The sequence below is a fragment of the Falco punctatus genome (assembly GCF_963210335.1).
Source record: "Falco punctatus genome assembly, chromosome: 4".
Classification (NCBI taxonomy): domain Eukaryota; kingdom Metazoa; phylum Chordata; class Aves; order Falconiformes; family Falconidae; genus Falco; species Falco punctatus.
This window is the reverse complement of record NC_137583.1, coordinates 78650451-78668773: the sequence shown is the minus strand read 5'-3', so window position 1 is coordinate 78668773 and position 18323 is coordinate 78650451. Positions and strand designations below refer to the sequence as shown.

Here is an 18323-nt window from a genome sequence, read left to right as displayed (position 1 = left end):
TGGGATTATTGCAGAGAATTATCTGAAAACTCTTGTGCAGGTGTGCCCATCATTCATAAATGTAACTTTCTTGTTCCATTACAGGTGATACGTGTCTTGTTGATATAGTCTTTATCTTGGACAGTTCAGAAAGTGCCAAAAATCAGCTGTTTGATTTACAGAAGAATTTTGTTCAAAATTTAACTGACAGCATTTTCCAGATGAAGCCCGTTAAGTCTCAGAAGTATAATGTCAAACTAGCAAGTATGCAGTTCAGCAGCACAGTCAGCATTGATAATCCCTTTACAGCCTGGAAAAATGTGCAGCATTTTAAAGAGAAAATCAAGTCTCTGGGCTTTATTGGCCACGGCACCTACTCCTATTATGCAATTTCCAATGCCACTCAGCTCTTTAAAACTGAAGGTCGTAAGCGAAGTACAAAAGTAGCTTTTTTGATGACTGATGGTGTGGATCATCCAAACAGCCCTAATGTCCAGGCTATAGCCACAGCAGCTAGGAGTCTTGGAATACATTTTTTTACCATTGGCCTTTCTAAGAAAAAAGTCCAAGAAGACAAATTGCGTATGATATCTGGTGATTCATCCTCTAAACGTGTTTTATGCCTGGATGATGAGAACCTGATAGTTCATGTAGCATTGGAACTGGTAAGTAATGCTGATATTAATCTTGCCACAGCATCTCTCCATGGCAGATTTCATTTGACTTTGACAGGTAAGTTCTTAAGACAGTACAAAGGTTTTGGTGATGCATGTCTCTGCTACATCAGGAGTCAGGACAGAGAGCAAGCTTCCTCCTCCCAGCTGCTCTGCAAGGAGTTGTGCACCTATACAATAACAGCTCAGCTGCACTGATCACTGATGGAGGGACAGGGTATTTCTCCACACACAGAGTGTGTCTCTGAGCATATGATAATACTTTAGAGGGTAACTTGTTCTCGTGCATAAGGCTGATAAACTCACTGAGTCCTTCCCCTATATCTTATGTTAGCAGGGCCTTTCATTAGGAAGTCTTTTCATATTCCCTGTGTTAGCATTGTTCCTTAATATTATCTGTTTAGCTGTCCCATTAAATCTTATTTGTTTTCTGATCATTATGGGTCACATGAAGTAATCCCCTGTTCCTACTGGGGAACCCTTTCTCATGCGAGTAGTTCCACAGATTGGTTCTTACCGCTGTGAGGAAGGGATGAAGGCTGAAGGTATTCACAGTCTTTACCATTCACCTTTGAAATTCTGTAAACCAGAGAGGAAAAATGGTTAAATTAGTACTCTGTTAAATTAAATCTATAAGTAATATTTTTCTTTTCTTTTCAGGAAGCCTTGCTTCAGAAGCAGGTAGGTTTTTTGACTTTTGTGTGTTTTGATTACTCTTACTCATAATAGATCACCTGATGTCTGCTGCTTCTTTAATGCAATGATACTCCAGGATTAATCAACCTTCCTTCCCAGAGTAAAGTTTCTGACCATGGTCACTTTTATTTTAACCTTCATCCATTTCTTTGATTCCTTCTCCTGAGAAATCTACAACTTCTGATCATTAGTGACTAGTATCAACAGTCAGACATGAAGAACTCTTCTTACCAGAGTGGAATAGGACTAGTGCAACACATGCAAGTTCATTTGTAGTCTCATTAGAAAATAGCAATGTCAAAATGATTGAAAAATTATGTAGGGTTTCACAGTACTATATACTGTGTATGTGCTACCTTAAACATTTGTAGTCAGAATAGTAACAGATTTCTTTGTTTTTGTTAGAAAGAAATCAAGCAACTGATTTTGATTGGGCTATACAGAAGTGTGATGTTGATTATATAAGAAATATATATATATATATTAGAAGATTATTTATTTCCTGTTACTGCACTTCTATGTTCGCTAGTCGGTGGCTGGGCAAAACCAGAGTTTTTGCTTTAAAAATTCGGAATAATACGTTTGGAAAATGTTCTCCCTAATGTTTCTATTAACCTTGTAGTGTGTGCGGAAGAACTGTGGATGTGAAAAGGGAGTAAAAGGAGACAAAGGTGATTCTGTAAGTATGCATTCATTTGAAAAGCCTCCAGAATTTGAATTTTAATCATAGAGATCAACGTTTCACAGTATTTCATTGATTACTCTGTCTGTAAAAAGCAAGACATTAGCTGTGTATGTACTGCAAAAAGAAGTGATGTATCATAGCATTTCACTGTGAAAGGCCACTGTTATAAGAGCTCAGGAAAAAAAAAAATCTGTCCATAATCACATACTATCTTGGAAATATATTTATAGTATTGGGTAATAAAGCACTGTGTATAAATAGGTATGTGATTTTGAAGCCCAAATCAAAATATTATTCTTGAATCCTACAACAGGAAAGGAAAAGTCCATTAGACAAAGGATTACTTCCACCAGCAGTTTCTATTTGTGTAAGGGATAAAGGTTCAGAAGATTGAGGGTGACGGCATGTATGAGGAAAGGTCCAAAACTCTGCTTCCAACACGCTCTCGTGGCACTTCAACACATAACTTTCTTGGCTCTGGTAAAGAAGAGACTAAGTGGGAGTTTAGATAGTGTGTATCTCTCTGATCCCTTTTGTATCTTTAATAGCTCCCCCAGAGACAACCAAGGTACGTACAGAGGTTTTTGCCTGTCTCCCTAGATGGTAAGCAACTGGTCAACCATATGTGTAGCTGGTTATGACAGCAGGACCTATCATCCAATCCCTTGTCTGTAGATAATGTGCACCTGGAACTAAAACCCCTGTTTCCAATATAAAACTGGAGATCTGAAAATTTGAAGTTATTTTATCCAAAATTATTAGATGCAACCGATTATATATATTTTTTTATATGTACACCAAGCTTTAGTCCCCACCTTCATGATCCTTCAAACAGGAATAATGGTGTAATAGTTGTTTATTTTGGGACTGCTGAATATTGGCACTAAGCTGTACTGTGAACAGGGTTTTTTTAAGCAGATAAGATCAGATTTCCCTCTGAAAAATGGGGAGGAGGAATTGTGTATGTTTTCTGTGACACCTTCCTGGTTAGATTTTCAAACACACTCTAGAAAATGTATTTATCACTGAATATTGATTTTAAAAAATCACAGATACCTTATAATACCAGAATTTTTTTTAGCTAAGTGAAAGTAGTGTCACACATACCATATCTGAATCACCGTGGGTTTCTACCTAAGCTTGTTCCAGAATGACTTTGTCCTGCCCCCAAGATACAGTCTTAAAGAAAGTGGAGAATTTTATCCTCACAACGGTAATAACATTTTCCTGCTTTGTTTCAGGGCAGTGCTGGTAACAGAGGAGAAAAAGGTGAGCCAGGACCAAAAGGAAACAAGGTAAAGTGAATTTAAAAATATAAAGCAAATTTATGTCTAGTTTTATTCAAACCATATAAGTTAATATAGCAAAGGAAAAGTATGTTAAAGACATGATTTAAAAGATTGACCTTTGCTATGAGAAGTTTATAGTTAGCTGCTTTAGAAGTGAGAGAGAAAAATTTGAAACTAAACTGCTACCAAGTCAACACTGCTTATCATTCCAGTTTTTCTCTGACAGCAGAGGTGTCTGAAGCTAGCTGAAGGCTCTCTAAGCTCCACAGAGCATTCTAACAGTACACAAATCTCTTGAGCAGAGTGGCTTGTTCTGGTGACTAAGATTTCAGTCATCTAATAAACAGTAGTTGAGTTTTCTATGTTAAAGTTCAGGAATCTTAATTCTGGGAGGAAGAAGTGTGGATGTTGATAAATAGGAAAAGCAACCTCTGCTCCTTGAACAGTGTTCTTGGTTTTAGTGTAGTAGTGGTAATTAGAAGAGCAATACATATTTCAGTTGTATTCCTTTGCTTCCAATAGGGTGATGCTCAAAAAGGAGATCGTGGAGAAAAAGGTGGAGAGGTATGTCACTACTACAGTGCTCACTCATACCTGGTCTTTTCAGATTATCTTCAAGATCCTGATTCACAATTTATTCACAGTTTAGTTCCACTGAACTGAAAATGTATTTTCCATTTTTCACACACCTGTTTTATTCAGTTATTTACAGCACCTAAACTAACTTCTGGTTTAGAGAAGCATTTATACTGAAAGAAACAGTCTAACCATATACTTAAGTATAGAGACAGGCTGCTACTGACAAAAGGAACTTCTGAAATTATGTGATTTTGTATTGACTTGCATTAGACTCATCCCAAAGATAGAATTGGAAATGTCATCACTAAAAACATCTAGATAGCTCTCCGGTGGCTTCTGACATTTGATGTTTCTTAGCTTGAATTCTTGCTGATTCACAGGTAGAAAGATTAACAGTACTCCACGCATAAGATTAATTCACCTTAAAAGTCCCATTTAAATGGTAGCATATATCTGCTAAGAGGCTGGTAAACTGAGTGACATATTTACAGCTAATGTTATGAGCAAAAAATACACATCTAAATTTGCAGGAATGTTAAATGATTCCAGAGAGATACTTTATTGTTGTGAATAGTTAAACTTCTGGAAGATAATTCTTTACTGTGGGTTTTTTTTCCTACTTAAGTAGCAGTATGCTATGCCTTTGCTTTCTTTTTTATGATTTCAACACACACACCTTTTTTTTTTTTTTTAATTTTCCACTAGGGACCTCCTGGGTACAAGGGAGACAAGGTAAGATTTTTATAGAATAGAAGTAGTCTGAAAATGCATAGTCACTTGCTGATGGTATATGTGAAAGAATAGAAAGAACAGCCAGTCTTGTCTTCTTGTCATGAGAGCTCCTAATGCAGTTCATAGAAGTAAATTCGTCAGTTATGTAAATGCTTGCAGAGTGGCTTGTTGAAATAAAAAACCACAAACAAACAAACAAAAACTCCAGAAAATGTAATCTAAATATAAAAAGAAAAATGTCAAGACCACACATAAAGCTTCTTTAGAAAGTTGAGGGTTGAATAAGAGGTTAAGTGAAATTGTTTACTACAAATACAAATAGATGTGGCAATTAGCTTTTAAAAAACTTACCAAAGGGAAGTTTACTTTTAAACTAATTATAACTTGCAAGGGATAATGCTTGATTAAAAAAAAATCTCAAGACAGGCTCTCCAAGAAGCTAAAAAAATTATACTCTTCAATGACTTACAGGAATCTAGAGCTGAAATTTACATTGCAAACTGGACTGTCATAAGCAGAACAGAAACAGAGATAAACCCATTTTGAGTTTGATTAGTTTGGACCTCCCCATTGTTAATAAAAACAATGCCACTCTGAATCTTGTATTAATTAGAAAAATGCTTCAGTCAATTTGTTGGAAACATTATATGGAAATGGGAAATGTAGGCTCATATGTCTGTTGATATGTTAAATCATTGGTGGAACACATTCGTAATTCTCTTTCTTCATTCCATTTGTACAATCTCACAACTGTTATTCAGGAAAATTTCAGACATCACAGTAATGAAACCAGCATGTAGAGAGGATCTCTGGAGGCCATGCAGTGAGGTAGAAAAATACAGCAAAACTTATTAGATATTATATTATCGTCTTACTATGTAGGTTGGAAATTTTGTAGACATTCCCAGAGAGAAGTATCTGTCTTGAGCAGACCATATCTTCTACAGATCATATCTAATGATACCACTCTCAGGTCATCAGAATCTACTAAACCTTTTGTGCTACTAAACTGCTTGCATAGTCTTTAATGCATGTGGTGTAATCAAAACATCTTGTTTAGCTCTTAACCTTTTCATTTCTTATGAAGGGTGAACGAGGAGAATGTGGATCCCCAGGCATAAAAGGGGAAAGAGTAAGTGTAATTCTTATTTGAACTGTTTCATGTTGATGAAGATACTAGAAAATCATGTGACACATTCATAAACATAACTTGTAAAGAATATTGTAAATTTGGATCATCTTATAATTCCCTGGTAGTAGAGATACGTTCATAATAGAAATACGATTAGTAGGAAATGAACCCACAGTTCACCATATTATTTTTTTCCATTTTGCAGAAGAAATGTGGTCGCTTACCTAAAACAAAAGCTGTCCTGACCAATGCCAAGCCCTGCTTACAAAGGACTGTGAGCGTGTTACAGAGTTCACCAGATATTTTTTTCCTTAAAATGTTTATCTTAATTCAAGTATATAAAGTTATGTTACAATAGAAGCGGGTTCTTACACAACCTGGACATCTTTCAGGTCACCAGCCCATCTGTGCTGATACACATTCACACTTCTGCCTGGTCCTTCTTTCCTTTTAACCTGAAGTGCAGAAGTAATACAAGTGAATGTAGATTTTTTTTCCTGGTTTTCCTACTACAGACTTATGAAGTTAGTAGGTGCTACCAACTAGATTGTAATTTATCATTCTATTAAAGCATGTTTCTTCAGTTTTAACATCCATATTAAGCTTACCTTTGTAAAAGACCAACTTGAAAAGTTTGTGGTTCCTAGATCCTGTTATTTGATGATGGGTTTCAGGTAGGAATTAGGAAATATTCAAAGCAGCAGTATTCATAAAGAAAAAAGGGCATTATACTATAATGAGAATCTAAAGGCTGAGAATATCCTGCGAGATGTGGGGGTTCAAAATGAGACTCACTGAGCAAGTGAGTCAGAAAAGGCTGGAATATCTATGAAAAGGAGAAAGAGCTGCATCTCTCAGAGAAATAGAGAAAGATCATAACATTTTTATCCAGGCAATATGTGAGAAATAGCATGAGGTTATGTGAAATGTCTACTAAGATAAAAGGAAGCTGTTGAGGAGCTGGCAAAGAACATAATCAAAGCAGCCAAGAAATCTGGATGTAGAAAACACATGCCAGGGCTGCTGGAAATTTTCTTGTTTCATTTCTCTTGAGGACAGTGATGAAAAAAAAAGTTTGGCATCTGCAGAGAATCCAAGTTATAATGGATTCTGGAATTCAAGAATTTAGCAAAAAAATGAAAATTACAGTCACTTCTGCAATTCTCAGCTTCACATTTATAAATGCAGAAGATAGAACAAAATGATTTTTTTTTAAAGTAATCCATGCTGAACAAAATCATCAGAAACAGAATGTAATGGCCAGATATATGAGAAGTAAATTCAGTATTCCAAGGTGGATCTTTAACTGCAGTGATGGATATTAGTGTTATCTGATTTGAAAATGTTGCATTTTCCTCCTGCCACTTTACAGTCTCACTAATAAGACTGAGTCCAGCAGAGGTTTTGATGCTCTGAATCTGAGTTTTTTTTCAAAAGCTGTTCAGGCTTGAAATTCAGACAGTTTGTGCTCAGCTTTGAAATCAAAACTGATTCCAGTCACATGTGTGTATTCTACCAAAAGTAGCTATCACTGCATCTGCATATTGTTGTTTGTGCCATCCATTGCTTATTTAGTTTTTTAAGTGGGCTAGAGCTGAGTGGGGTTATCGTTGTTGCTGGTGGTTGATGTGAGAAGTGGGGGTTCAAAATGAGACTCACTGAGCAAGTGAGTCAGGAAAGGCTGAAATATCTATGAAAAGGAGAAAGAGCTTCAGCTCTCAGAGGAATAGAGAAACTTGCCTTGGAGCAAATGCCAGGGAGTAGAGAACTGTTTAAAAATCCCAATCTGAATCTGTAGGGGAAGACAGTTGCTGGGGTGTGGCTCTGTCGGTATCGCTGCTGTCTCTATTGATCAAGGCTGTTAGAAGTTCAAAATGTGACATGCCTTGAAAAATGCAACGGTCTGCTGGTGCCTCTGTGTGTGGAGGTGTTGCTAATTAAAAGAGAAGAGAAAGAAAAGACCAGTAAATTATTTGCTGAAAGCGCTTCTGCTTTAGAAATAAATTATAACTTGAGTATTGAGTCAACTGGAAGTGAAATCCCATAGAATATGCATTCTGGTGACTGAAGAAAAAATAGTGCAGCAGAAAGATTTGTGAGCAATCTGCAGTGGCAGTAATTGGGAAGAACCCATTCAATGGATAAATGACAGCTAATGGAGTAGAGGAATACGGCATTTTACTTTTATTTGGATGCATTTTTTAATGGGTTTTGCAAACTATTAATGTGATTCTGCCATGCTACTGATCAGCAGTTTGAGTTAGTGAGACAAAGTTACCTGAAGTTTCTCTGGTATAAGCACTGCAGCATTTTTTTAAGAATTCTGTATCTAATGTACTTCTAGAAATCTATTTTAAAGACCTGTAGCAAAGAGCAACTAGTTAATCAAATAGCTAAGATGTTAAGTAGCCATTCACAATGCTTGTTTTATATGAAAAGTACTTCAACCAGATACTGAGGATGGAATGTAACAGGCAATTACTGAATACAGAATGAGAACAGCAGTACTCTGGAGAGAGAATAAACTCCCTAGAAAATGCTTGAACAGAGATATGAGTCATGATATGTACACTGCAGTTTTTAATACTTTAAAAGCAGATAATAGCTGTTAATCTGATAACTGAATCTTATTTTTCCTCAGGGTTTGGAAGGCCCTTTTGGCCCTAGGGGACCTCGGGGACCTCAGGTAAGGGAACTAAAAGCTACCAAATAAAAAGAAAACACGTTATATTCTCTAAGTTTCTTCTACATACAACCTGTCAGCTCTGGGGAGAGCAACATATTTGGTGCACGAGGCACCAAGACAGCAGAGTCTTCTGTAATTAATTTTCAAAGAAAAAATCTTGGCTGCTGCTGGTGCTTAAAGCTACTCAGAGGTGTGTGGCCCACTTGGGCTCTCCAATGGCAGAGTTCTCCTCTTACCCTGAAGAGTATAATCATGACCTGTTATACCCCTACGTGCTAAATTCCTCTTATATTACATGGCAGCATCCACCTTATCTTGGAAGTCTGTACACAGTCCTCCTGAAATATAAGGCAGCCAGAGAGACTGAAATTTATTGGCGAGACTAAAATCTGCAGTAATTATTTAAAAACCTGAGAAATGAGTCAGAGAAAGCCTCAATGTTATTAGGAGCAGAGATTGTTAACACCACTCTCAGATCAGGGGTCATTTATTTGTTATCTGTGCAAAAGTCCAGCTTGTCCTCTTCTCTCTTTGCAGTTGCAGAAAAGGGTTATTGCTGTCTTTGTGTTTCTTACAACCTTTGCAATTTCCATTTAAAAATTGGTACCAGGCATATAAAAATCGCTGCTGTGTGGAGTAGAGATCTCAAGAAGTTTTACCAATCTCCTAGTAGATCCATAGGCGATGTGGAAAGATGACAGCCAGTGCTTGCCCACTCCACTATTGAGCCTGTTTCTGGGTTATATGAAAGAAAACATAATGGGGGCATGATAGGGTAACAGAAATTTGTTGCATGGTATTAAGGTGTGAACATTTAGTCCTAAATGCCATTTTCAATGTTTTAAATTATATTTTTCTGCTTTCCTTTTGCTTGGCAATGGACATGCAATAATGCTACAAATGTATTAATTTATTGTTTTATGCTTTAGTAGTTCTGTCTTGTAAGCAATTGGTAAAGATTTGATCTATGCCCCAAAAGATGATGTTTATTCTTGTTTATTAAAAAATGGAAACGTATGGAGTCTTAGAGATTTTTGGCCAATTTTTACAGGAATTAATGAGGCAAATCAGATCACCAGCATTTCCCTACATAAATTCAACTCACCATGCAACACATGTTCAGTTTTGCACACTCTGCGAAACAGCAACTGCTGTTGCAAGGCAAGCCATCTCTGAATTGTCGTGCAATGACATAACCTGGTTCTTTTAAGGCAAAATTAACTTCTTTTTTTTTCATATACAGCATCACTGCAATTACTCCTACATTGTTCCAGTTTTGAGCTTAATGTAACATATTGTTATATATTACAATGGTCTACATTCAGTTTAGGTTTGAAAGATTGATTACAAAAAAAAAAACCCTAATTGCTGGAAAACAGAAACAGATGAATGTACCACTATACCAGAGAACTAATCAATGGTTACAAGGATTTACTGTAGTTCTGAGCTATGAGAACAAAGTAATTACCATGGGAACCACAACCCACTTAATGACTAAAAGGAAGATAGTATGCAATGAGCTTGAGAATGATTTATCTTATGTATTTATATTAACAGAATATATTATGTATTTCTATTAGCACACCCTGCTTCAACCACATTACCATTTTACTGCTGGGACATTTGTCCATCTCACATCAAAATTGTAATTTTTTCCTCAGGAAAAATAGCTTATAAAGTTATAATAAACTGTAATTTTGTGGTATTATTTTTTTGATAGCTCATGATTATTTTTTTCTCCAGTCTCTTAAAAACTTTATGAAACTTCCACTTCATTTTGATTATCAGCTCTGTTAGTGGCTCTTGCAACATTGATCAGTCTGACGCAACTGGGGAGCCCAGCAGATGCCAGTGGGATGTTCACTAACTCACAAGGCAGTGAACTGGAGAGTTCCAGTAAGAGTTAACATTTTAATGCCAGACTTGGGTGTAATCTATTAATCCTGTGATCTTACTGCTCTTCATAATTAATCAGACCTACCTTTTTCTGGTTTCTGTACCAGCCACTGTATTGGGGAAGGAATCTCCTCAAACTTTATAACTCCAGACAGAGTACCTTACCTACTCTGTCTCTTCCAAAGAGATTATTTCCTTGTGTGAAGGGACACAATGGCTGTAGTAATGTCAGGGGAATTAAAATTAACCTCAGCTCATCATCAGAGAGAGACACAGGGGAAGTGATTTTTTCCAAATGGAGGTAAATAGGACAGGACAGCTTGGATTTTTTCACTTGGGCAGAAGAAAGAATATGAAAATGTGGCAAAGTGAGGAATAGGAGGAGAAAGAAACAGAAAGTTTCAGGTAAAACAGTTAAAATTCACATGGAGTAGTAAGATATCCTGTCTGCTGGCACTGGTTATTGGATATTAACAATATTTAATGTGTTGGGCACTTTCACAAGATATGATGCAGAAAATTCTTGTCCTTTAGAGCTTATCATTGTGCTATGTTTTACTGTAGCCCATTCAGGCCAAATTTAAAAGAAACTTTACATGCATCTTCAAAGGCAACTCATTCTATACTTTGACTTTTGTGTAGGGTATCAGTGGACCTCCAGGTGAGCCAGGCCCAAAAGGTATTCAAGGAAGCAAGGTAAGATGTAGTTGTATATGTGTAGATGCTATTTATATAGGGAGAGAGGATGTAGAAACTCTGTGTAGAACCTTTATACTCTACTATACTTTTTCCTCAGTAGGTTTTTGTTGGTGGCGTCCTCTGCACGATGATAATGTACACCACTTGCTTGGTACACTATAGTGTCATCATACTACAAAGGCTTGGTATCATTGGCACATATAGCCGATTCTCCCATCTGAGCGTCCAAGAGCATTTTGTAGGGCCACAATCGGGTGCTGCCAAGGACCTGCCTGGAGCCACAGCACTTAGGTTGGAATTTAGATCACCTTGAATATGTGTTTTGGCTTCTGCCATCACTTGGGAAGTTTTTTTCTAGAATATTTTTGACTAAAATGTCTTGTCTTTAAAGATTTTAAGTAATTCTACATGGTGGTTAAAATCCTTAGATTGAGTATTTAAAGTAGTTTGTAATTGCTTGTGTACTGTAAAAACTCAAGACAACTTTGAAATCAGTAGAGGTGTAAGATTTGGTAAGGTATTTACCAATATAATACCAATTTATAAATAAAGGTATTTATATTTAAAATAGATCATTTAGAGTCAATGAACTACAATTGGTCAAGCAAAATCAGCTGGATAAAGTATCTGATTAATTTAGGCAGTCGTCTGGTTTGCAAAACTTTGGGAAATTGTTTCATGTGAATACAGTTGGCTTGCCCATGGGACAGTTATTAACATCATTGTTAGGTACAAAGAGCTCTTTCATGTATCAGTTTGAAAATGTAGGGTCTAATGACAAAGACTTTGTACCACAGGATTACTGATAGCCTGGTTAATACACTGCCATATCTAAGTTATACAGGGCAACTAAATTCACACAGAGCAGTTTGCCAAAGATGCAATATTTAAACACTTATGTTTGGTTTCTTAGGCAACAATTTCATTTGAAGATTCACAGAAATAGATTTAGATAATAGGAAATGTTTATGGTAAAAAGTTTGGAATACTGGCACCCGTCATGATTTTCCTTTTCCTGGCAAAGGCTTTTTCATACTTTTTATTTCTTCAGCTTCTCAACAAAATGCCTGATGGGGAAAGCTGCTACAGAATATTTCAGAAGTGGGGGAAGAAAGAGGGTGGTGGGTCTGAAAGAAGCTATTCATACATGTGGTGGAAAAGTCATGCCTCTCTTTAATTTCAGCACAGCTCGTGACAGTAATATTTTATCTCTCATTTCACACTGATGAGTCTAAGATAGTAGTACCAGATATTTTTATTATACACTAAACCATATTTGTTGAGTGTTGTTTGTCCTCCTGTCAGTCTCTTCACACACTTTCATGTCTGTAAAATACATGCAGCTCTCTCTAGAATTCATCTATGTTTATATAATATTTATGGTGTCTTGTTATACTTCAGCTGCAGATTTTCAGTATCAGTGAGAAAGTTAGTTCCCTCTTTTGTCGAGCTTCCAACTCTGCAACCTGCTGTTTAAAGTCTATACTCGAGGTTTTCCCAGGCTCAGACATCTCTCGTAATAAGAATATTGCCAGACATATTTAACTAATACACTTAGATAACTACACTTGTAGAATATAGCAGAAACATGTGTATGTTTAGAGGTTATCTCTTGTCCGTACCTAACGCCATGGCTAACCTTTGGCATTTTGGAGCTTATTTGAGATAAGTGCAAAATTTTGTAATGATCAGTACAGATAATCAAAGGTTGTTTACAGCTTAATAAACACCCATTCAGCTAGTAAAGGTCAAGGCCTTTTTTGGTTCAGACACATAGCAGTCTTTCCAATATCTTTTGTCCTTACAGAAGAATTATTCAATTGCTCTTTTAAAATTAGTTTTCATGGCACATAATACAATATCTCTGAAAAGTGGCAGTTATTTATAACTGCCTTGGATAAAATAAATGTCTATTCTTAGTGCAGTTTCTTTGCTAATGTGGCCTTTCCATGCTAATACTTTCTGCTTTTTGACCTAACTAGTGACTTCACCCTGGTATAGCAGAGCTAAAGGCAGTTACATGGCATTAGTATAAATGTGACATAACACAGAACACCACCACTGAATCCTTTTATTCATTGTTTTTGGGCCATGTTGAGGTTTGAAAGAGGAGATTCAGTTTCTCAAAATGTAAACTCCAGATCAAGCTCAGCCTACAGATGTTTTGGGTCTCATTTGTGAAGTCTACAGTTCACTCGTATATCTGGCCAGCTCAGTCCATCTCACACCTCTGTAAGGCAGTGCCATACCCATTCTCTGTCTTTGCAGTTGTAGGCAGCAGACACAGCTCGGGACAGCGTCATCTGTGTGCTGTCTGGCTGCACTGGCTCTGGCAACCACCAGCAGGAGAGGGTTGGTGGCATTGCAGCTTCAATTAATTTAGTTTGACTTGTCTGAAGCAAGGTAGCATGGAGTCCAGGAACATTGCCCAAAAAATGACTCAAATTTTCATACCTTCTCTCTTAAGCTGCTGGCTGGTCTGTCAGTGTGAAGTCTTACTGGCTGCACAGTACTCTGCTTCCATCCTTTCTCATAATACTGCCTTATCATATTGCCAATAATGAGCTGAATCTCTCGGTCCCACTGCCTGCACTACCAGTCTTTCCACTGACTACCACAGGAACTCAGCCACCCTGTTTCCATGTAGACACCTAAGTTTAGGAGTGATCATACGGAGCTGAATCACATCCTTAAGTTCTTAAAGCCTTTCTGATGCACTTCACAGTCAGTCCTTTAATAACTAACTTAATAACCTCTTTAATATAAAAGCAAACTTTGTCCCTTTGCTTTCACCTTCTTTTCAAATCACATATGAGTATGTTGAACAGCCTGTATCCTGCACGGAATGCAGTTCAGTGTGGCATTAACTAAAACTAGCTTTTGCTATTAAGCAAACTTTAGAAAAAGTTTTCTCTATTTGCATTTCTGCAAAGTTATAACATCTCAAACATATCTAAATAATTTGATTACCTTACATACAAATCTTCTCCATAAAGAGGCTGAGGCATTTAAAATGGCAAATTTGAACTCCACTTCTATATAAAAAGAGTACATTAACTCATCTTATATTATTACTAATTTACCTGATTAAGTATATTTCCATTTAACCAAATGCTGAACTTGCATGTTAACAGTAAACCTACAACACAGTATAAAACACAGTAGGTTTAAGAGAAAAACAGTAGAGTTTAACAGGACATTTCACTCAGACACAGTTAGGAGTTGGGAACTGGCTATTTCACTGTGTATCTCCTGTCTTCTGAAGCAGTCATCTCGGTCCTGTTCCCCAAGCATGTCACAAGCAAAGGACCGGGATTATTCTGTTGGTTTTCTGTCCTACTGACTTTCTATTGTCTATTGGCAGTGTTTCAATGGAAAGATGATAATTTTAAAAAAGAAAAAGTATGTTTTTAAAACCAAATTCTACATTATTTTCTCTGCCTCACTAACTTAAAATACCAGGAAAAAATATCATTCATAGCTGTGCTTTATATTTTCTTAGACATTTGCTTCACTTTAGGTCATTCTTCAGCTTCATCAGCCATGACATATTATTTGCATTGTAACATAAAGCAAAAACTTGAATCAAAGTGTACCATAAACCTCATTCAGCTTTAAAACATGTAAAGAAAATTACAAAAATGCCATAGGAAAAATTTTGTAATTCTTTTATCACACAGAATTAATTAACTGAACTTGCAGAACAGCAATTTATAACCCTGGGCCTAAGGTACAGACGCTCAACTTTTGTCAAACTGCAGCTTATAGGAGCAAGGAACTCAGATGTGTTCCTTATCTCACTAAGAATGCAAGGGTGGCCCACAGTACAATTTTTCTGGCTGATACAACCATTTCCAAAAACGCAGAGGACACTATCTCACTAAGAGAAGGACTAGAAGTGCCAGAAACAGAAAGTTGGCAAAGAGAGGAACCATGACACTCTTGGTTCTGCTCTAGTAATATCCTTTATTCCTGCCTAGGTGGCCAGGGACTGGCTAGATGGCTTCTTAATAGGTGATTTGGGGATTAAATCAGTTTTGGTTGCTTTTGCTTGGTTTGCTTCTCAAAGACCGTGCTGAAGTTACTACAGGAAGCCACGGGCTTTCAAAAGGGGACACAGGATGTAAAGCTAGTATGCTTTATTAATAGAAAGAAAATATTTACTTGCTCTGTAAATGTGATACATTCTATTGTAAGTAGTAGTGTCCAGAAACATTATCCTGTGAGAGTTCCATCTCTTTTCCAGCATTCCTAGTAACCCGTTTCCTGCCATTTTCATACTTATGTTCTTCATATCTCTTGACTGCATTGGTTAATACAGTAAAATAACATCCAAACTGGCTACTGCATATACTTTTGTTGGGTTTATTTATTATTACATATATTATGTGGTTATGTTCTCTTCAGAAGACAGCTTTGCCCTTCAACAGTAATAAAAAACAGGAAAAATGCAAATATTCTAACACAAAAGGACTTCATGCATCTTGGTTTCCTCTCTAAAAATGAAACAGAATCGCCATGATTTCTCTGGAAAACAGAGTTCTAAGAGGGAATATAATGCCTTTTATTTTGATCAAGCATATTTCTCAGCCCTAACGTTCTGCTGCTTGCATTTTTGCAAAGTTGAAGTACATTGTTGGGGTGAACAATGTAAAATGTGCACATCCACTTTCCCCTAGTATTCTTGGTGTTAGATAAAAAAATGAATTTTCAATATGCATGTATATTGATTTATTCAAAATAGTAGGCTTTATTTTGTGTCTGTCTCCATTAATTTATTAAAAACTCTTTAACTAAAATTTATTTTTAAAAAAACGAACAATATATTCTATACAATAGCACCAGTAAGTTTCCATAAGAGTGTTTATATTCAAGAGAATTTTGAAAATGTGTTTGTTAGTGAGGGGAATAATAGTGACTATTTGCAAATTTTAGTGAACAATTTACAAAGAGGATGATACAGTTACAGATTATAAACCGGGCAATAAAATCAGGAAATAGGCATGGCCTGTGCTCCACTCATAAAGAAGTAATGAACAGGGAGCGTACTTATGGTTATAATTTCGGAAGTGTCATTGGGTTTGTTTGTTTAAACTCTTAGACCAGCTACTAGAAATGAAGTACACGTTTCTAGAAACAATGCTGTATTCCTGAAAATACTGAAAACAACACATTCTTAAAAGCCACTGCTATAGTAAAAGCCTCTCTGGAAAAATTCATACGCATATTAAGATCCTGAATTCGAGTTTAAAGTTGTATGAACAGACGTGTATTCAGACTTTTAAGGAAACAGTTAAGTTTGAATGTGTGTATTCAAAACAGTTATTCCCATAAAGATATCTTGGGATAATTCTGTGAAAAATCCATCACTACATATTTTCCTGAAAATGTGTCCCAGAATGAACTGCTAAGGGGTGCTCCTTCTTCTCTGATGACTTATAAATTCTTTCCTTACTTATGTGGCAAGTTACATCTTTCCCAGGAGACTGAAAAATCCAGTTTCCCTGTAAAGAAGTGTAGTTCCTAGTATCTCAGCTAGCTTAGAAATACAAAATACCAATAATATCTATTAAAATATATCTACTTGCATTGTTGCTGCCAATGTTTACTTTAAAGATAAAATAATTATATTTGAAAGATTGTTTTTATTATAGCTTAATCATTATCACATTACAGAGTGAAATACAGTGTCTTAGTGTTCCTCACAATATGTATGTGCTCTCTTAAAAGTAAAATTATTTATATTGGCACTAACTGATACTCACCATAACATGGCAAACTATTGTTGGGGTGGGTGGGGCGGGGTGAGCAGAGTGTTAAGTATGTTCCAAGCTTAAAATGGTACAGTTTTAATACATAAAAATATTAAGCTCAGATCAAGTGTAATTTTCCTTCCCATTGATCTAACTGATACTAGATGCCACCTGAAGGAAAATTCCAATAAGGAGAGAAAAAAAAGAATTTGAGCAGTGTGTTAGACAAAGAAGCTACATTGAAAAGCAGAGTTTTCCTTCTGTGTATCGAGATAATAATATTATTGCCAGCACTTTATGGTTTCAATAAATTCTGCATTATCTGTAACACCAAAACCATAAAAGATAAAAGCCAGGCTTACTAATAGCCATATGAAGTTTGAAATATACAATCTTTAAAATAGATTGAATAGTTTGAGTTTCCAAGTTTTGCATGTTGTGTGGTAGAAGGTGGGGTTTTTTTCTCCATTAATATTCAAGCATCCTCTGCTATCAGTGAGAAAGCATTCAACAGAACAAAATTTTCATACTACCCTACGTGTTTTTTAACATAGGGGCTGTTTGAGCTGCCTACACCAGTACTTACTACCGCAGCTGCTGCGAGGCTAATTACATGACACCAGTCACTGGGAAGAAAACTATGTAATGTTTTTATCATGGTTAAAAAAAGGAGCTTCTGGGAAAACGTGAACTTCAGTAGAACTCCCATCTGTATTCAAAGCCATGCATATGTTAGCACAACTCTATCATGTGGGTGAACTTGCGAAGGATCGAATGATTTGCAATAGGAAGCGTCCCTCAGAGTTACTGTCCTTGGGAAGTTCTTTCAGGGGCTGTCAGAAATAGATACGAAACAGAATGTCCATTTGGATGACAGGACAACAAGTTTGGGAGATGCTTTCCAAACACAACAAAGTGGTTTGGTTTATTGTTTCAGCTGAGAGATGAGCCTGTATTTATCAAAGATTGTTTTTCAGAATGAAACAAGTTCCTACACCATTTCAGAGGTTTAGTTTTGACAAATGGAGACAACATGCTTAGTGGTGTTTGCTGTGCCCAGAGTAGCCTACTTATACATACTGGTGCTGCATGCTGCTGAATTATTATTATTTTTTATCTGATTTTTTAAAAATATATTTTCCACTTTGCGTATCTTTTGCATTCCTGCTGTGGGGCATGCTAATACCTTATGGCACAACAAGAGATCCCAGGCTGCCTTCTCCATAAAAGAAATGAGGACTGTGAATTTGAACAGCTAATATTTAGCATACTGCCTGGCCCCTTGGCAGCCTGTGCCTATTTCTTTCTCACTGAGGCGCATCTTCCTCGAAGTGGGGAAGTCCATCTCTAACTAGACTGGTCTCCAGGCCCTGAAGCTGTATGGAGTTGTATCTGTTAATGTTGCTTGTGAAGTGGAGAGCTGTTGAAGTAAGAGTCAGTGGTGAGGTAAAAGGAGCCTGTAGGCTGAAAGGCAAAGCTTCCTGGCCACCAGGTTGGTGTGCTTGGCCTAACGTTCTTCCAAA

The 18323-nt window shown here is 36.6% G+C and overlaps 1 protein-coding gene across 11 annotated transcripts in view; it reads left to right on the top strand.

Moving 5' to 3' along the window:
• COL28A1 (collagen type XXVIII alpha 1 chain) overlaps window positions 1-18323 on the top strand; it is an 88699-nt gene that overhangs the window by 17282 nt on the left and 53094 nt on the right. For all 11 annotated transcript variants that reach the window (XM_080386738.1, XM_080386736.1, XM_080386731.1 and 8 more), the window contains 9 exons: window positions 85-644; window positions 1314-1334; window positions 1972-2028; window positions 3276-3329; window positions 3846-3887; window positions 4608-4634; window positions 5722-5766; window positions 8408-8452; window positions 10991-11044. In XM_080386738.1, the coding sequence (XP_080242864.1) occupies window positions 85-644; window positions 1314-1334; window positions 1972-2028; window positions 3276-3329; window positions 3846-3887; window positions 4608-4634; window positions 5722-5766; window positions 8408-8452; window positions 10991-11044 (905 nt within the window). The remainder of the gene's footprint in view (window positions 1-84; window positions 645-1313; window positions 1335-1971; window positions 2029-3275; window positions 3330-3845; window positions 3888-4607; window positions 4635-5721; window positions 5767-8407; window positions 8453-10990; window positions 11045-18323) is intronic.